The sequence below is a fragment of the Colossoma macropomum genome, unplaced genomic scaffold (genome assembly GCF_904425465.1).
Source record: "Colossoma macropomum unplaced genomic scaffold, Colossoma_macropomum, whole genome shotgun sequence".
In the NCBI taxonomy this organism is placed as follows: Eukaryota; Metazoa; Chordata; class Actinopteri; order Characiformes; family Serrasalmidae; genus Colossoma; species Colossoma macropomum.
In genome coordinates this window covers 1,815,151-1,836,251 of record NW_023494804.1, presented here as the reverse complement: position 1 = coordinate 1,836,251, position 21,101 = coordinate 1,815,151, and the positions used below count along the sequence as shown (strand labels likewise).

The 21,101-nt window shown below is 41.7% G+C and overlaps 1 protein-coding gene across 1 annotated transcript in view; it reads right to left on the bottom strand.

Annotated features, from left to right (window-relative positions):
• The window catches only part of trim37 (tripartite motif containing 37), a 36,131-nt gene that overhangs the window by 8,846 nt on the left and 6,184 nt on the right, over positions 1-21,101 (bottom strand). Inside the window, 15 exon segments of the mRNA XM_036595480.1 lie at positions 302-466; positions 944-1,228; positions 2,695-2,868; positions 3,928-4,010; positions 11,711-11,847; positions 12,812-12,909; positions 12,912-13,032; positions 13,618-13,732; positions 14,254-14,433; positions 15,527-15,603; positions 15,969-16,050; positions 16,464-16,514; positions 17,087-17,211; positions 19,478-19,545; positions 19,632-19,755. Coding sequence (XP_036451373.1) covers positions 302-466; positions 944-1,228; positions 2,695-2,868; positions 3,928-4,010; positions 11,711-11,847; positions 12,812-12,909; positions 12,912-13,032; positions 13,618-13,732; positions 14,254-14,433; positions 15,527-15,603; positions 15,969-16,050; positions 16,464-16,514; positions 17,087-17,211; positions 19,478-19,545; positions 19,632-19,755 — 1,885 coding nt within the window.

Below are 21,101 nucleotides of genomic sequence, written 5' to 3'. Positions count from 1 at the left end.
GTCAAGAAAACAGCATTTCAAAATAGAAAATGTTACAGCTCATCTTCAACTTCAAAATAAAACAGACTGCAAGACAAATACTGTTACATTAGTGAGTCTTAAAGCTCCAGACGGTGTTTTCAGACATTTTAATCGGCCAAACTGATTGACAACCGTGATGGATGGAAACTATGGTCAGTCGACTAACTTTCCCCTCATGGGAATATAAAGCTGAATAGCAAAGCTGAATGATGAGGTAACGACGAGGGCTGAGAAACAGTGGAATGAGGTACGATGGTTTGGGATCAGGTTTAATACTAACTGTCTGTAGTAGAGGGTCCCTCTCTGGGGCAGAGGTTCAGATCCACAGCTGCATCTCCTCCTCCACCTCTCAGCTCCTTCTCTCCAGGCTCTCCGGACCTGCGCAGGGAAAGACCTCCTACCGCCCCGCCCACTTCCTGTTTAGGGGAGAGTGCCTTCTTCCCACCTAACACAGGAAAAACAAAACAAATCACAGTTTGTTTGGTGTGATACTGTTTTCAGAATGACTGTGTGGATCATATGAACATTATAGAGGCTTTTTAAATGAAACAGTAGAAGCCATATCGCCCCCTACACTTCCTGTAGTGTATTACAGTCTGTCAGAGTGACTGTGTGGATCATATGAACATTATAGAGCTTTTTAAATGAAACAGTAGAAGCCATATCGCCCCCTACACTTCCTGTAGTGTATTACAGTCTGTCAGAATGACTGTGTGGATCATATGAACATTATAGAGCTTTTTAAATGAAACAGTAGAAGCCATATCGCCCCCTACACTTCCTGTAGTGTATTACAGTCTGTCAGAGTGACTGTGTGGATCATATGAACATTATAGAGCTTTTTAAATGAAACAGTAGAAGCCATATCGCCCCCTACACTTCCTGTAGTGTGTTACAGTGTGTGCGGTGGTTTTGTCCGTACCGTGCCGCCCGTGCCGTGACGCTCCATGTGTTTTGAACAGCAGGTCTAGTTGGCTGGGTTTTCTTCTGGCTGCTGGCTCCTGGTCAGCCGAGGGTCCGTGCTCCAGTGGAGCCACTCGAGGGTCCGTCGCTCCACGGGCCTCCAGTTGCCCCTTCACATCCGACATTTTACTTCGCACCTCCGCCATCTGGGCCTTCAGCCGGGTCAGCACACCAGAGTCTGGGACGGACCGCCGAACCGCCTGCGGCCGGCGCTCACGATCCTTACGAGGCGGAACCGCAGCAGCTGCTCGAACACAGCAGGTACAGAGTAAATACATGCAGAAATTATTATATTATTATTATTATACCTTTTTAAAGCAGAACTCCACTTATAACGTATAAAATGAATAAAACTGGTTTACGTTACTGTACCTTTAAGACTGAGATATGTAAATGAACCCTGTTCCCACTGTTCTGTATTATGCCTCAATCAAAAAGCACTCCTACTCCTTGTAACTTAAAATGGGCAGGACTACAGGCTGACAGAGGTGGACACATGCCAGGGGCGAATACATGCAAATGTGTTGGTTATTGTGGCATCACAAAAACACTGAATTCAAAACAGGCATTCAAATCAGTTCACATTTATGAACAGGGGAGTAAACGGCACATTTGAATCTTTAACTCAAAATCAGCAAGACGAATGTGTTTTTCCACAAAACAGGCCCTTTAGTAATGTGCAGCATTGTAACTGCTGCAAATAATACAGTGTGAGTAATTAAGTGTGAAAATGGCTTTGTAATGTGGCTCAGTAAATCACTTGTGGGTGTCATGTTTCTGTGATCTCATTAACCCTGTTTTGTGGTTTTATGGCTCATTGCTGTTTTAGCTCATGAGAAAACTTTTGGATTATTAAAGGGCCCATATTCTACGCTTTTCCTGCTATCCTCCTATGATGTTTGTGTCACAAACAATCACAATTCATTTTTACGTGATGATTTTCCAACCTCTCTGTATCACTTAGAATTAAATAGGCTGTTTTAGTTAATGTACCTTTAAGACTAATATGTAAATGAGCTCTGTACTAATTAGCTTCCCTGTATCATGCCTTACTCAAATAGCAGCCCAGGAAACACTCCTTGTAATTTAAGTATAACTGTCCAGGGCTAAACTGCTATCGGCTGAATGAGTGGGTGTATGACATCAGAAAAACAAGTAATTTGAAATAGGCTGCTCAGTGTCCATATTTGGCCTGTAGGGAGTGAGAAGTGAACAGTATGTCCTGACATTTTAGCAATGTTTAAAAACTTCAACACTTTTATGTCAAAAAAGTGAGGTGATCTTGGTTTTCCATGATAATGGCCCTTTAAAAGACTCACTGTTGATTCTCTCGGCTTATAAGCTGGTTTAGACGGCTATAAGGCAATGCTGTATGACCCTGTACTCTTGAGGAAAAATAGAAGAAAAAGCATATTATAATTCAAATTCAAAAGTACTGTCCATTTGAGTGGGTCAGAACTCTGTGTGAATGGACTAACTGGTGGATATTGCTTTTTAACAGAGGTTTCTGGAACGTTGGTAGTGCTGGTGCGTTCAAACAGTCTTTGTAGAGTCTTTCACAGCTGACAACCCATATGGGGGTGGGGTCATATGTAAATGTGTTCATGGTTGTGACATCACCCATAGGGCTGATTTTGCTGCGGAGTTTCCATATACGCAGTGTATAGACTGGGGAGTTAAGACTTCAGGTCACCTTGGTCCTTGTCTTACCTTGGTTGTGAAGCAGCGAGGCTGGTGGGCGAGGCTGCATCCCCCACAGTGACTCCACATGGCTGCGGTCCTTCAGGTCCAGCAGCTGAATCAGAATGACCGGGTCGATCTCCAGCAGACTGGCAGAGGCTCCGCCCCCTCGCCTCAGTCCTCGCACACCTGCACTCGAGCCTCCTGAGTACGAGGGGGAGACAGTCAGTGCATTCCTATTAACTCAACACAGCAGCTATCACTCAGATCAGTGGTGTACAGTTGTGGTACTGGAGGGCTGAAGTCCAGCACAGTTATGGGATTTACCTGCTACGGCTGCAATTGATTAGCTGATGAAGTGGATTAGTCGTTAAAGAGCTCTATAATGTTCATATGATCCACACAGTCACTCTGACAGACTGTAAAACACTACAGGAAGTGTAGGGGGCGATATGGCTTCTACTGTTTCATTTAAAAAGCCTCTATAATGTTCATATGATCCACACAGTCACTCTGACAGACTGTAATACACTACAGGAAGCGTAGGGGGCGATATGGCTTCTACTGTTTCATTTAAAAAGCCTCTATAATGTTCACATGATCCACACAGTCATTCTGACAGACTGTAATACACTACAGGAAGTGTAGGGGGCGATATGGCTTCTACTGTTTCATTTAAAAAGCCTCTGTAATGTTCATATGATCCACACAGTCACTCTGACAGACTGTAATACACTACAGGACATGTAGGGGGCGATATGGCTTCTATAGTTAGAAGCGAAATAGTCCCCAAAGAAAACTTATTTCAGATTTTCCACTAATTTCCATCATCAACATTCCATATAAACTCAGAAGACTCGTGTAGGTTCACTGGTGGTTCTGGATAGTAAATAAAATGTCTATATCTGTGTTGTAGTCATGGCGACCCCTGGTTCCTATCACCACCACTGTAAAGACATCTGAACCATTTCACACCAAACCCCTCTGAATCACTCTGTTTACACCTCACACACTGAATTATGCAGAAATCTTGAACAAATCTGTGGAATTTTCCTTCAATTAAAGTCTTAGTCACAGCTCCATTACTCGCTCAAATACTCCTGATTACACTCAGCGGTCAGTTAGCAGGTTTAGCAGGTGCGTTTAAGCAGGAAATCACCAAAATGGACCAGAGTTCAGCTCTCCAGGTCCAGGAGATCCCTGGTTTGGAATACATGATGTTCAGCAGAATTTGTGGGTGAAGTTTTTGATAAGGAGAATCACCTGTGGCCCCCATGATGTCATCCGGCAGCTCCCCCTCCTCCAGGTCCAGATTTCCACTGTATTCCACATCATTCTCTCCAGACCTGTAGAGACAAGAACACCTCAGTACAGACAAACACACAAACAACACCAAAAGACCACTTTTTCCCCAGTTTCCCTCCACGTAGTCGATCAGGTAACACAACTTTGGTGTCCGTAGTTTGCTTCTTTAGTTTCAGCACTGGAGCTATGAGGCTAATGTAGCTAACAAGCAACAGAAGCTTATACTCCACTGGTTAGCATGGTGCTAACTAGGGGTGGGGAAAAAAAGATTCCTAGATGCATTGTGATGCGGACGTGGACGATTCTGAATCGATTCGTAAATGTCAAAAATCGATTTTCTAAATATTTAATTTATAACATAATGTTGACGGAACGCAAAAGGCGGAACTGAAAGTGGGTAAGTGCAGCGCCCGGACAGTCTGTGGCGGCACATAACAAAAACACAAAAGGATGAGGGAGAAATCCGACCGGCTCCCTCTGCATTAAAGCCAGGTTAGATCAGGAGTCACAACACAAATGATAAGAAGAGCCATTTTGACCTTTCAACACAAATCAAACCAGCTTGGGAGCCGCAACATTTAATGTCCAGTATGTCTCAGTGCGTGATGATGTCCTAGGAAGGAAACGTTTCCTCAAAAGCAGAGCAGTTTCTCATAAAATGCCTCTCAGCGTTCGACTGTTTTTACGAGGCCGAAGTTGCTTCTTATTCGCCAGCTTCTTGTTCGAATTTTCGTAAGGTGGAACGGGAAAACGATGAGGTCTCACACTTTTCTTATGGAGATATTACTCAGCTGAGGCTGGGCTGAGACAAGTTAATCCACATATGTGACAACATTTTGATCAAAGTGAGAAAATCTGAGTTTTATTTCTCAAGAGTTGAATTTCAGAAACAGGAGAAAATGGCTTAAGTCTCACTCTGATTTCAAACTCCATGTGTAGGAGAAGTATCGGAGATCAAGAGGAGGTCTCATTTAGAATATTTCTCTCCTCTGGGGTAATTCATCATAACAGCAATGAATAGAATGCACTGGGCAAGTACATCGTAAAAACCCACTGGGAGCCGTAAAGAAACGCGCTGATGTAGAGGCTGATAAATACAAATGTTTTTCAGTTTCTCCCACCTTCAGGATCAGAAGTGGGTTTTAGTCTTTAACCCAGAACAACCTCCCTGTGGAGATACTGTAACACGTCTGTAGGAGGAGAGCAGCATGTTTACAACAGATGTAGTGATAGTAGCGTTTTCATTTTGGCCAGTTTAAGTGATCACATATAGACTTGATTATGTGTGGCACTGTATGACGCACTGTTATTCATAAACATGAACACTTAATTTAACGGCGTTTGATAAGAGAGAAAGAAAGATATTTTTGGCGCACGTTCAAATCAGCCTTACTGTAAAAAATGACATCTATCCAAATAAAAATGCCTTAAATCTCGTCACTACATCTCATATCTCTCATAATGAGACTGCTGTAAGAATAAAGATCATTTAACGTATTTCTAAACATTTGTACTTGCTTTTAGTAATTTTATCTAGTGAAAGTGTCTCATTCCAATTCGCGTATTTCAAGAAATAATGCTTAAAACAAGTAAAATTGTTTATTATTATACTGATGGAACGGGCCATTTAAACTAGATACAACTGCCTAAAATAAAAGGCTTTTTAATCAAAAAAAAATCACAATTTGAGAGTGAGAATTTTCAAAATCACGAGAGCTGCAGTTTTATAAAAACTACAGCCCACATCATCAGCAATGTTGTTCTAGGTTTTAAGAGAGGAAATGACCCAGAGCTTGTGCACTGCCCGGAGATAAGGTAGACCAATCAGAGGCAACCAAACCTTTATGTGTTGTGACATCACAACTACAGCTTACTGGCAGTCTGGCAGACGACATTCAGGGTTCAAGCCTCAAGCCAGAAAAGGTGGATATTCTGGTCTTCTTGGCCAAAAATCAGGCCTGAACTTAATCTATAGAAAATAATTGCGATTTATATCGCAGTCACAATCTTAGTCACAAAATCACAATTAGATATTTTCCCCAAATCGTTCAGCCCTACTAAAACTAGGGGTGGGAATCTCTCGGCACCTCATGATTCGATTATTGATGCATCTTGATTCATCTTTTTTCTATACAGGATTTCTATTCTCTCACTGTGTGAGGACTTGGTAGTTTTAAAGCAAAGTGTTTGTAATGATCCATAATGAATTTACTTCCAATATCTTTTATTAATAAAACAAACAGAAGCGAAGAGGGAAGTGAACTGGAAGGCTCTCATTCACTGCTCTTGTTTGGAGCACATGAGACGCTGCTGCCACTCATCTGTGATACAATGCACTGTTACAGTGACATAAGATCCAGTGGTAGTGAGTGTCCACACAGCACGTTACAGCCGTCCTACCAGTTTTCTTCAGTGATTCCATAACTTCGGTTTTGGTCTCATTGTAGAGAGTGGGGGGTCGCTGGGTCAGTAAAATATCTTTGAGACTGGACGCTGTATCTCGGCTCCAAAGTGTGCAACACAGCGTGAAAGCCCTGGTTCTCAACGACTGAGTACGAATGAAATAAAAGTTTGAGTTTGTAGTTCAGTTCCAATTTGGGTGGAAGCCTTGACACCGCTTGCTCGATGGTCCTCTGGTTGGCAGTAAGCACAACCGGATGGAAAACGGGTGGAAACATGTAATATGGTTTCTCATGTTAGTCGTTTCCAAAATATTTTAGTTTTGTGTGACACAACTTGTATATAGTGTGGCTCTTATTCGGGTCCTTTTCTCTTTAACTCCATAGAAGCCAAAGTGCTTCCATACGCCAGGTCAGGGGTTGGAAACCTGCAGCTCTTTTACTGCCCTGTTGCGGCTCCACGGTTGAATTAAAATGTTTAGGCAAAATAAAATAATCCTCCTTTGCTGTAAAATAAAGCTCTGCTGATCGTTCAACACAGTTTAACAATAAATGGTCTTAAAAGCTGCAGGTTGGCGTGCAGACTGCAGGTCACATAGCAACGCAGACCATCTCGCCTAGCTAGTAGCTAACGAAAAGGCAAAGAGACAGATTTAAGACGAACATTTGGAGACGAATGGACGCATTTATAAGCACTGCAGTTGGTTTCCTGGTGCGTTAAATCTTTGCGTTCTGTCAATGTTACGTTAATTTTGGAAAATCGATTTTTGACATTCAGATTCAGAATCGTCCACATTCACATCGTGATGCATCTAAGAATCGATTTTCCCCCCAGCCCTAACTAAAACAAGTAGAACACGTCTAGAAATAAGTTAAATAATCTCACAATCTTCTCACAACAATCTCACAAAGAGGAATATTAGAGATGTTGAAGATTTGCTAAGACTTGCTAAGAAATCATCTTTTTGCATTGCTCAAACAGGTTTGTGAAATTCCTCCTCAGCGTTAGAGGCGAGGAGGAATGGAGTGGTGCAATCTGTGATGAGAAATGCTGGGGGCTGGGGATGGCAGCCCCCCGCTGAGTGGGAGGAGGGCGTGTGATGAGTCAGTCCTCTCCAGCGGTTCTCCTCCCTGCACTCAGAACTCTGCTGTATTTATAGACGCTTAAAAGCACCGACTCTACAGAGCTAACAGATAAAAACCAGCTGGCCTAAAAGACTGAAAGCCCTCTCACTCTCTCTCTCTCGCTCAAGCTTTCAGAATTGGTATACAAACAATCATCCATATCCCATAATCAATCACGTGACCTCCACTAGAGCAGTGCGAATAAATCAACTACCGAAGTTTTGGTTTGTTACGCAGGTTTATGGTTCTCTATTCGGAAACTTCATCTGTGGTGCTAAATCTCACACTGGCCTCAAACCACGTCAAGTTGTTAAAGGGAAATTCCACCAAATCCCCAAATCCTACACAGCCTTGTTTTAAACCCCATGCACAGTAAGTGAGGCCACATTTACACTGCTCCGGCATGTCGACACACCACAACGTATCCCATTCATTTTCAATGGAAAGCGTCGGTTCCGCCAGACGTGGCCGCGAAGTGCATGATGGGTCCGGCGTGTCAAGTCTGGTGGATGCGGTGCGGCGAAAAGTTGAGCCGAGCTGAACTTTATGCAGATTAATCCGACGAATACTACACGTCTATCCAATCAGAAGACAGCTGGTGTTTGCGATGTGTTCACAATCCAATGTATGAAACGTTCTGATTTCAAACGTTCCGGTGGAGCATGGAGGAAAAACTCCAAATAATTTTAAACCTAGACATTTGCAAATTTAATGTGCGTATATATATGTAATCAGCACAATTATTAATTAAAATTTGACTTATGTGATTTAATTGGATGACGCAGGGAACGTCTTTGTTAATGCCCACATGTGGCCAGCTGAAGAGGGAGACTGCATCCAAGTCCGTCCACACGCCGGAGCAGTGTAAATGCAGCGTGAGACTCTTGTGTCTCCACCTGGTACGTGTGCTGGTTGTACCGTGTGGATGTTGTTTCCACTCTAATTGTAAGCGGCACATGATCAAGTGTCCAGCTTAGCTAGCAAAGGCGTATTATATCATAACAAACGCCGCACTGGAAAGTAAGTTAAGTGACCCTTATTAATCCCATAACGGCGAAACTTCACCTCTACATTTAACCCATCTGTGGGTTAAATGTAGAGGTGAAACACCACATACACACTAGTGAACACACACACTAGGGGGCAGTGAGCACACTCGCCTGAGAAGCAGTTGGGGGTTAGGTTTCTTGCTAAAGGGCACTTCAGTCACGTACGGTTGGCTTGGGGGATCAAACCAGCGACCTTCCGGTCACTGGGCTGGTTCCCCAACCTCTAGCCCACGACTTCCCCCATGGGCTGGAGCTAAGAAGTTTGAAGTGACATTTTATCTAAAACCCTATTTGAGTGCCGATAGCAGTTTCTTTGTCGTTGTTGCTATGTAAAACGTGGCGAGCTGGTGCAGGTAAATGAAGCGCACACTTTGTCTCTCTCCATGTGTGCAAACGTGATGTGATCTTCAAGAATTTGCACACAACAGTGATTAATTTGCATTTTTCTTTTATCGACTTTTCAAAAATGTGCTTGAAATTTGACTGGAAAACCCGTTTTTTCTCTCTGTCTTTCAGAGGGAGCGTAAGGAAGAGTCTAAACTGTGGGGTATTTGACGTTAAAGCACAGTCAGAACAGAGAGATGGATGTAAGTCTGGACTAAAGCTAGCGTGAAGAGCCTGAGAGCGAATCAGAGAGCGAGAGAATGTGAGCTGTGTCAGAGAGCGAGGGAATGTGTGGGTGAGAGAGCGAGCGTTGATGTGAGCGTGACTCTGTGTTTGTAAGGGAGAGGATGAGGACGGGCGTGTGTAAGCAGGAGCTCTGATGATGACTCACTCGTCTCATCTGGTTCGCGCGCTCGGTTTGTGTGTGTGTGTGCGTGCGTGCGTTTTCGGCAGTGAGCGGGCGGCAGCGAGCAGCGGGAGCGTCAGCATGTGAGGAGGTGACACTTCACTGCAGATACTCCAACACTCCTCCAAAATCACATCACGGTCCAAACCTGGCTGCACCGCGCTTTCAGCTCACGATGACAGAAAACAAAGAAATAAATAATGAATTTGAGAACAGAACTCAGAGGAAAGCCCAGCTTTTATTAGACAGAGGTGAACACGGGGTCAGAGCTGCCTGAACTAGTACCAGTTAGTCTGTCCTAAACGCCAGCACTACACAGAAAAACCTGCAAAGCAGAGGCTGCGTCTCAAATTGCTTCATGCTCCCTTTAAAGTGCACTACGCAGTTTATAAAGTACTGGCTTCCACTAGGGCTGACATAATACAGTCCAGCTGGAAAAAAAATGCACATTTAAATGTAGAAAGTCCATTCAAATGTTTGAAGCTGCGGCTCTTACACCAAGAATTTAGTTTCTAAGTTCTACACTCTCAAGAAGCACAATTGTGATTAATTAGGAAGTCATTTATACTCAGTAAAATTATATCAGAACAATTCATGTGTGACTAAATGCTTTAACCCCCTAAATGGCCAGGGTCCACCAGCAGGCCCAAAGTTACATTAAACACTTCTACAATCTAAGAATAGCTCAGCCAGTTTGCACTGAAGTCCCTGTAGTTACTGAATAATAAGCCTTAGTATGTAAAAAGCCTGGGCAACAGAATAAAGCCCATGTATTTCTATAGAAATATATAAGAATAGTGTTAATTGTTTGCACAGTCAAGACTATATGAAAGCCCAAACAGATCTGCTCTTCATTATAAGGGTTTGAAAAATGCTACTGAAAGTTGCTATTGTCAGCAAATATCCAGAAGGGGGGGCTCTCACATTCTTGGTAAATAAAGACAAGTTTTGTTTATTCTATTCGATGCTATATTTCGATAAAACCAACCCAGTTTACTCTTTAACACTTCCAACCCTCGGGGCAATTTGGTCGATTACAATGACAAACAATTACAAAGTATTTACATGTATGCCATACAGTGTTATTGCTCAGAATATTATTGACGTGTAAGTGCTAACAAAATTTTATCTGCTTCATAAATTTGGCCATTTTTTGATTAAAAATTTACTGTGCACCTCCTCAGAGGTAAAACAGGGAAATCATATCAGGACAGACTGGATTTTAGGACGTTTTTTGAACTGAATTACTCGCTGATACCTTTCTGAATGTCAGTGAAAGTTGTGAAAGTGCAGGTGAGAGCTAAGTACCAGGACATTCCGCAGTGAATGTCAGCACTATCACTGCTCCTTCAGTAAAACTGAGCAGGTACCACATAAAAACCAAAAACTCAGAAGTAAACGTTAGCACATTAGCCTGCCTGTTATATACTAACACTGTTTAGAATATTTTTTATATATTTTAGTATATTTTAGTTTATATGTTTTATTTATTCTTTTCAGCACCATATTTCAATAAAACCAACCCAGTTTACTCTTTTATACTTCCAACCCGTGGGCAAATTTGCATAACTGTTTTTGTATTTTGGTCAATTACAATAACAGTTACAATTAACAAGTATTTACATATATGCCATACACTGTTATTACTCAGGATGGGTCATTATTTGACATGTAAGTGCTAACAGAATATCTTCAGAAATTTGGCCATTTTTGATCAAAAATTTACTGTGCGCCTCTTTAGAGTTAAAACAGAGAAATCTTAGGACAGACTGGATTTTAGAACGTTTTTCGAACTGGATTACTCGCTGATACCTTTCTGAATGTCAGTGGAAGTTGTGAAAGTGCAAGTGAGAGTTAAGGACCAAGAAATTCTGTGATCAGTGCTGGCGCTATCGCTGCTCCTTCAGTAAAACTGAGTGGGTATCACTTTAAAACCAAATGCTCAGAAGCAAACGTTAGCTTGCCTGTTATATGCTAACGTCTACAGATCATTCAAGCTGGTGAGCAGGTGAGTTTGGCCGGGTGGGCCGCCCAGCTTGTTTTACAGTAGAAGAAACACTGTCAATTAGTCACTAATGACGTCTACCAAATGAGGGGGAGAGCGTGCCACTGCTGACCTTTTTGCAGCTCAGCTGTTCTGAACAAGGTGATATGATACATTCTCATGTGAGGTAACTAAACGTCCTGTTTTAGATCATTCTGCCCGCACTAGCTGCATGTTAATTGCGAGACGCATGTTGCATGTTAATTGCGAGATTTGAGAAATGACATACAAACCTGCCGTGATCAGTCGAGTCCCATCGGTTTCAGACAAATACATTAAGCTGTAGAGAGGTGTACTCTACAACACTAACAACAGGCACGCAGTTGATACTCACATTGTTTCCTCGTCAATGTCGTTCTCCTCCGTGTTGCTGGTTGCTGTGGAGCTGCCGGATGTGCTGCTGCCGTCCAGTGGGTTAACATCCTCATCTCCGGTCAGGCAGTCCACCTCCAGATCACCATCAGACAGCTCCTAATATTACACACACAAAAAAAAAAACATTCTGGAATTTTCTAGTGTCAACAATACCTCTAAACAATAATTTAGAGTCAGTTATTCATTCAGCCTAATGAGAAACTGTAGAACAGACTCAGTTTATATCACAATACCTACATTTAGAGTCGGTTATTCATTCAGCCTAATGAGAAACTGTAGAACAGACTCAGTTTATATCACAATACCTACATTTAGAGTCAGTTATTCATTCAACCTAATAAGAAACAGTGGAACTGACTCAGTTTATATCATAGTACCTACATTTAGAGCTAGCTAATCACGTACAGTGATGTGAGATGTGTGTGTACAGTGCGCTGAGGCAGAGAGCAGACCCTGTCTATAGCCCTCCTCTCCAGGGCTTTGCTGGAGACTGAAGGTTTTGTATTCTGAGCTTCTTTTTCGAAATTCACTCTCCATTTAAGCGCCTCAGTGTAACTGCAGCACCATTTAAGGTGGAACGGAATATTCAAATGAGAAGCTGGTGAATGAGAAGCTTCAGCTTTATATCTGTGAATAAGTTTATTATTTAAAAGCTTTGGCAGTTTTGGTAGCCACTTGATCTCCTTGTAGCATTTTCTGGAGACGCATCTAAGGAGTCCACATTTCTGTTCATGTGTTTGTGGTCATTCTGGTCTATTTTGTGGATTTTATCCTCCTGCAGGGCTGTATCTGCAGTAAAGGTGATGAGACGAGCTCCATCAGAGCACAGTCAGAGTTACAGCTCACCTACCAACATGGTGACGGGGTGTTCTTAATGATGTAAACAAATACAATGAATTCATAAATTAGGAGTGCCAACCTCAGATCTGCTCGTTTCAGTATAGTCACAGTAAAAAGGAGAGGAATCGGATCCTGGGTCAGCAGAGAGACTAAGAAGCTTTGTGAATATGGTCCTGGACGTCACCTCAGACATTTCTATACTGCTTCTCTGAGCTCTTACATTCGAGTCATCCTGCTGAGTCTTCTCCTCGTCCTCTTCTTCGTCTTCCTCTTTGGTCTCAGATGTGGTTGTCTGGTTCCCCTCTTCTGCCGTGGAGCTTTGCCAGGTCGCGAGTCACGGTTGGATGGTCCGGCGGAGGCAGTGGTGGAGGGACAGAGACGGCGGTCCGGTGGGGAGGAGCTCCGAGACTTCTGCCGGCGGAAAAGCTCTATAGCCAGTCTCTGAGAGAAACAAAAACAGAAGATACATGTAGCTACACATAGTTTAAGTCTAGTTCTGAGGATCATGTACAATGAGTCCATCAAGTTGTTTAGAGAAAGTGCAGCTCTATAATGCTCTAGGCTAGCTGACAACATAGCTTATGAAAAAATATCAATGTGGATTTTTATTACTGCCACTTAATTTAATCTATAATGTTCATATGATCCACACAGTCACTCTGACAGACTGTAATACACTACAGGAAGCGTAGGGGGCGATATGGCTTCTACTGTTTCATTTAAAAAGCCTCTATAATGTTCCTATGATCCACACAGTCACTCTGACAGACTGTAACACACTACAGGAAGTGTAGAGGGCGATATGGCTTCTGTTTCATTTGAAAAGCCCTTTCCAATGTTCATATGATCCACACAGTGATTTTAAAAATTTATTTTCCCTGCCCTAACACTCTTGACTGAGGTCATGAAGGGCCAAAGACAGTGGAAAGGAATTTTGAGCCACTGTTGGGTCTCAGATAAATCATCTTTACGGCAGTAGTAATAAGGGAATCGCTCCAGTTTTCTATGTGGTTTTCCTTCACTCACCTCTTTTAGGTTGTTAATCTGCTGAATGTAGCTGGACTGAGCCGCCTCCAGTTGGGTGATGTACCAGTACTGATCACGGCATTTCTGGAAGAAAGTGGGCGATCGCACCTGATATCTATAGAGCATCAAAACAGAACATTTGAGGATGCTGCATTAAAATAGAACAAACACGTAGCAAAGAATCAGAATCATTTTATTAGCCAAGTACACTTTTATAGTCAAGGAGAGTACTCAAACTAAGACAGACCATGATTAAAAATAATAGAATAAATGTATACTTATGTAAAATATAAACATGTGCAGTACATCACAGGTTCAGATGGAATAAACACAGTTTCAGCACCAGCCACACCAAGTATAAAATATGTGCATAACAGTAAATAGATAAAAAGAATATGTAAGGATTATCTGCAAAAATTAGTTTGTGGAAAGAAACATATCCTTATCATATTTACCATGTTTTTGTCATTTTTTGCTAAAATAAAATGGGGAAAAAATATTTTTGTAACTAACTAAATAATTAGTTATGCAATTATCCAATTACACTGAAGTAGTACAGCACAATGCAAACTGACCACAATAAAAGCATATAAGGAAAGATATATTCTCAGCGCTCCAGTAAAACCCGTAACATACCTCAGTATGAGCGTGTCCGTCTGCATGTTGAGGTAACCCTCGCTGGCCAGCAGGTCCAGCCTGAAGAAGCGGTTATACCCCCAGCACTCCCCCACCTCAAAGTCGGATGCAAACTCCCGGATGATGTTTTTGGAGGGGTCATTGGAGGCCTGATGCACCATCTCCACCCGATACTCATATCTGCAGCATGTCCATCAAAGTGAGAGGTCAGTGAAATTTTACTCGGTTTCTTGCCTCAAACATGCTTAATCAGCCAATACATGTGTGGTGTCTGAAGTTTGCTTCTTTAGTTTTAGCACTGGAGCTACGAGTATATGTATTTGTAAGTATACACCGATCAGGCATAACATTATGACCCACCTCCTTGTTTCTATGCTCATTGTCCATTTTATCAGCTCCACTTACTGTATAGGTGCACTTTGTAGTTCTACAGTTACAGACTGTAGTCCATCTGTTTCTCTGATACTTTGTTAGCCCCCTTTTACCCTGTTCTTCAGTGGTCAGGACCCCCCATGGACCCTCACAGAGCAGGTACTGTTTGGGTGGTGGATCATTCTCAGCACTGCAGTAACACTGACGTGGTGGTGGTGTGTTAGTGTGTGTGGTGCTGGTACGAGTGGATCAGACACAGCAGAGCTGCTGGAGTTTTTAAACACTCACTGTCCACTCACTGTCCACTCTATTAGACGCACCTGCGTTGTTGGTCCACCTTGTAGATGTAAAGTCAGAGACAACAGCTCATCTCTTGCTGTACAGTATGAGCTAATCCTCCTCTAGTCCTTCATCAGTGGTCACAGGACGCTGTTGGCTGGATATTTTTGGTTGGTGGACTATTCTCAGTCCAGCAGTGACACTGAGGTGTTTAAAAACTCCAGCAGCACTGCTGTGCTGTGATCCACTCAGACCAGCACAACACACACAACGCAGTGTTACTGCAGGGCTGAGAATGACCCCTCACCCAAATAGTACCTGCTCTGTGAGGGTCCATGGGGGTCCTGACCACTGAAGAACAGGGTAACAAAGTACGCAGAGAAACAGATGGACTACAGTCTGTAACTGTAGAACTACAAAGTGCACCTATATAGTAAGTGGAGCTGATAAAATGGACAATGAGTGTAGAAACAAGGAGGTGGTCAGAATGTTCGGTGTATGTAAGTTGGGGTTACTGGGAAACTGGGTAAACTTTATTTTTTTCACTGAGTTATTGGTTTTACTCTAATACTCATGAGGACAGGTGGCATTATAGCTGGGGCCGGTGAAAAAAGCTGCCTACTTGGATGTCTCGGGGAGTCCAGCTGACAGCTCCAGAAAAACGGAGAGATAATTTCCCCGAACGACACCGTTCCCGTCCTAAACACAATCAGAGAATGACAAACAGCAACGTTGCTAACACAAAAACAGCAAGATGATTCAAGTTAATTTGTATTGTATATTGTGCAGATATTGTTTAATTTATTTAAAAAAAATGCTCTATAATATGTGAATGTTCATATGATCCACACTGTCATTCTGACAGACTGTAATACACTACAGGAAGTGTAGGGGGCGATACGGTTTCATTTAAAAATGGTTGAAAGGTTAAGTGATTATAAAACAACAATTGCAGCCTCAGTTAGTTCCGTTCTGCTGGAAAGCTTTCTTCAAATTAAACCCACAGTAACTGTCGTTTCTATACTTTACTCACATAAAGCCACAGAGAAATATAAAGGTCTTACAGGGTAAACCTTCAGCCTCCAGCATAGCCCGGACACCTGGAGTGGAGGGCTATAGACAGGGTCTGCTCTCTGCCTCAGCGTACTGTACACACACAAACACACACATCTCAAATCACAGTACATGATTAACCAGCTCTAAATGTAGGTATAAACTGTGATATAAACTGAGTCTGTTCTACAGTTTCTCATTAGGCTGAATGAATAACTGACTCTAAATGTAGGTATTGTGATATAAACTGAGTCTGTTCTACAGTTTCTCATTAGGCTGAATGAATAACCGACTCTAAATGTAGGTATTGTGATATAAACTGAGTTTGTTCTACAGTTTCTCATTAGGCTGAATGAATAACCGACTCTAAATGTAGGTATTGTGATATAAACTGAGTCTGTTCTACAGTTTCTCATTAGGTTGAATGGGATTTTTACTACCTCACAGTGAAAGAGCACTTAATAGATTAATTAACTAGGAGGTTAAAGAAATGAGAGAATTTCTACCTGAAGTTTGCCAGGACAAAAGTGCTCGAGTCATACGCAGGAACAAGCTCACTGTGGAAAGGCAGAGAGAGCAATTAGTAAGTAAATGTCTTGTGGCTGTATTGCACAAACTTAAGCCAGACCTTCTAACCAATAACAGATGAGCTAAGGGTTATTCCTACCAAATAAGCCTCTCTTTGTGCTTAAATTATCCAGCTCAGTCCTGCTTTATGCTCTGACTAACCAGACTTAAGTGGTAATATATAAATTATAATAATAACCTTCTGTAATAATAACAGCAACGATAATAATAATCACCTGTCTTAGTTAGAATTAATGAAAGAGCACAGTGGAAAAATTATTTTTCATTTTACTTTAATTAGTTAGTTTACTTAATTACTTAGTTACACTGATTGGTCCATCATTGCATAGTACCTTTAAAGAATTACTGAACCCCTTATTTCTGTCTATCAAAAAAATGTGCTTAATTTTGAATGAAACAAGATTTGTTTCCAAATAATTTTGGAACCTTTCTACTGGTCCCTTCATCAATTTTTAAACACACTAAAAAGCAGCTGAAAAAAAATGTAAAAAACTGTTCTGACAGCGATGATACGCTGTGATGTGTAAAGTGTCTGGATCACCTGGTGAAGTCAGGTGGGACAGGTGTGGTGACGAAGGACTGCATGGGCTTCCTGTGAACCTGCTGGAACATCAGCAGGATCTCCGGGCTTTTAGAGATCAGCTCACTCTTACTGCACGAGCGCAGCTGAGAGACAAACATACATGAAAAAACACTTTAAAAACTCATACAAATAGAAAAGAGCACTGCAGCATGTACTGTAACGTGGTCTGCTGTTAAAACAGGTTAACATGGTAAACAATTAACAGAATACTTGATAGTTTGATCCTTTGAACCATCTGCAGTTCAGGCTGAAGCTCAGCTGCTGCTATGACTGCACCACTGCAGTCCTGTCACTCAAACACAGCACTGAAATAGTAAGAACTATTTGTGGTTCTCTTGATAAAACCAAGGACATCGAGTCTTAAGTAGCCCACAGGAGAACTATGGATAAGCAGCAATTAATCAATGTATCAATGAAAAGGATAATTGAAAATTAAACACTGTTGGGAAAAAAAACATTTTCACTATTAAAGTACTATAAAATGTAATGATCAATATCCACTTTTTGAAAAAATGCATGTCAATAAACCAATATTCATGCTGTATATTAGTGCGGTCCCTAATACCCCTAATCCCTAATGTTCCCTTGAGCAAGACACCTAACCCCCAGGTGCTCCCCGGCGCTGTGGATAGGGCTGCCCACCGCTTCGGGCTCCGTGCTCGCTGCCCCCTAGTGTGTGTGTTCACTAGTGTGTATGTGGTGTTTCACTGCACGGACGGGTTAAATGTGGAGGTGAAATTTCCCCATTGTGGGTCACTTAATCTTAATCTTAATCTAATACAATGTTTTTAGGCTCCAGAGCTTCGGCAGTAATCACCAGTGAATGGGGGGTGGGTGTGTGGTGGGGTTTGGGGAGTTTTGGGGGTCTGAGGAAAAAGTCGGTCAGAAAACCTGTGTCTGATTTTCGTGTTGAAAGCACATCCAAATCTCCAGACTAACTGCTTTCCTCGCAGAGTGCAGTGGTGCTCACAGCACAGCTAAGCTCCGTGTACCAGGCCCGCTAGCCTCTCTTAGCGGCACGTCCCGCCCAAAAAGGTTGTGGATATGAATGTTTATCCTCATCTAATGCTCTGAATTCATTTCACGGAGGCCATGCTAATCAGCTGATGAGCTAAGTCAGGTGTGTTTAACGAGGCAGTGAGCTGAAGTCTGCGGTGCTTTGGCCTGCGAGGACTGGAGCCTGACACGTGGGCTGAAGGGGTAACAGCACAGTGCATGCACGAGTTAACCAGCGCTTCACTAAGGTGGTCTAACTCGAAGTACGAAGGGCAACACTGCGGCCCTAGTGAGGGTACTGTTTTAGGTTAATTCGTACTTTTATGTTGAAGTGCCTGATTGTGGGGGGAGTGGTGGGTTTTCTGGAGCAGAGCAGAGGGCTGTGTTTTCAGCTGTTAGTGCTGGAGAGGCCGTTTCTTCCCGCCTAGTTTGGAGCTGTTTTCAGCAAATGAAAAATAAAGCTGTGTTATGGACTGGAACCTCGAGTCGTCTAAATTTCTCCCAGAACCCTAAAGGGTACAGGGTTTTGCAGTTTGAATTTATTGATAGCCTACATTTTCCAAAACACAAAATATCCAAACCCCAAAATTAAAAACCGAATACCTACCCAACAAACGAATATCTGAATAGTCGAATATTCAGGTCCAGCTCTACTGTATATACTGTATTTTAACACCGCTGTTCTACATTTACAGAAATAGAATGTAAATTCACAAAAACAAATGCCTTCTTTAATGAACAGATATTTGCATTTATTAACGGTTATTAAGGTAAAACACTATGTCAGGATAACTAGCTAAACCAGTGAAACTGTTGAAATAAAGTAAAAGTCAGTATTTCTACCATTTTTTGATGGATTTTTACCATCATTTGAGAAAACATATATTTACTGTTACCAAAGCGTTTCTTATAACGCCCCTGCTTACGTTTTTATATTTTTAACAGTTTATTTAATTTTTTTTTTTTTTACTGTGCCTGTTGACCTTCTTTTCATGTGAACTCTGCGTTCACACTATGAAAATAACGTTCCTAAAAGTAATAAATACATTCTGATAAAGCCTATTTTGTCGACTCATCGAGGCTTAACAAAATGCGCTGGAAAAAATTCCAAATTTGAGCAAATAACGTGATTAATTGTGATTTACTACACAAAATAATGTTGTTATTCGCAATTAATTATTTAAATCGTTTGACAGCCTCAGTGTTTACCACTCTAGATTTCACAGACAAAATGAATAGTTAATTTCTCTTCCAGTGAATCTCAAACCTTTCTCAAAATACTCAAAACAAACGTTTGGTTAATCAGACGAGTATCTTGAGTGTTTTTTCACCAGTTCTGTGAACTCCTCCCACCTGGTGCTCCACCTCCTGCAGCAGAGACTCCAGCAGCTCCGTCTCCTGAGTGAGAGAAGTCTTCTGGCCTGGTGAACACAGTGCTGTGAGTGAAAGGCCCACATCTTTACCAGTATAAAGCACACATGGGTAACTGGAAAGAGGTCAGAGGTACCCATGAGAGTGATGAGTTTGTTCTTGAGCTGATTATCCAGCCGAGCGATCATCATCTCTACGGCGTTCCTGATCTCCCGCACGCGCTCGTCCTTCGCTCCCCGCACCGCCTCCACGTTCTTCTCCTGATCAACATGAACACGAACACCACGATTCAGTTTAGCCACACATTACTGCACAGCGCGGCTGGATGACACAGGCAAAACACCAGCGCTTGGATTTATTGCTACATATTACATCTGCAATATGCCTATTAAATATACTGTAAACACACTGATGAATCAGTAATGTCAGATGGTTAAAGACCAAAATAACTGACTTGTGTTGGATTACATGAACATCTTTCTTCATCAAAACACCCTCAGAGATTCGTCTGGAGCTGTGATTGGTCAGGACACCCACAGCTCACAGTGAACACTGTGGTTGTGAAGCTAATTTGCATATCACAGTCTTCCGCTATATCACTACTGAAAAGACCAATAAATACTAACAAACAATACTGTCCAGTCTCACTACACAGATATACAAATCAACAGGCTCAAAGTAACAAGATAATATTAACAAAAAACACAATTCTGAGCACACTCTGCTACAGGCTGTGTTATTCAGAGAACTACAGTGCCCCCTGGTGGACATCACTTACAGTCCCTGCTTTTGGAAAAACTACATGACTCACGCTGATCTTCAAAAACAAAAAAACAGAGGATGGAAAAAGAAAGTCAAGAAGACTTAAGTGAAAAAGAGAAGAAGAAGAAGAGACAAAAATAATAGAAGAAAACGATAATGAAAAGAATAAAAGAGATATGAAGATATAAAAGAAAAGAGGAGATGAAAAAAGAAAAGAGAAGAAAAGGAGAAGAGACAAGAAAACAGGAAGAGAAGAGAAAGAAGAGGGGAGAAGAGCAGAGAAAAGAGACGAGAAGATAAAAGAGAAGAAGAGAGTAGAAGAGAAGAGAAAAGAAGAGAGGAGAACAAAAGAGAGAAGAAAAGAAAAAAGAAGAGAGTAGAAGAGAGTAGAAGAGAAGAGAAAAGAAATGAGAAGATAAAAGAGAAGAAGAGAGTAGAAGATAAAAGAGAAGAAGAGAGTAGAAGAGAAGAGAAAAGAGACGAGAAGATAAAAGAGAAGAAGAGAGTAGAAGAGAAGAGAAAAGAAGAGAGGAGAACAAAAGAGAGAAGATAAAAGAAAAAAGAGAGTAGAAGAGAAGAGAGAAGAGAAGAGAAGAGAAAAGAAGAGAAGAGAGAAGAGTAGAAGAAGAGAAGAAAAGAGAAAAGAAAAGAAGTGAGTAGAAGAGAAGAGAAAAGAAGAGAAGAGAAGAGAAGAGAAAAGAAGAGAAGAGAAGAGAAGAGAAGAGAAGAGAAGTATTTATTAGCTACATTAGCTTTGAAGCTCCTGTGTTAAAATCACAGACACATCACCGCTGATAAGAGAAATTCTGATTTTTTGCTGACCGTTTTAAAGTCACTGTCACTG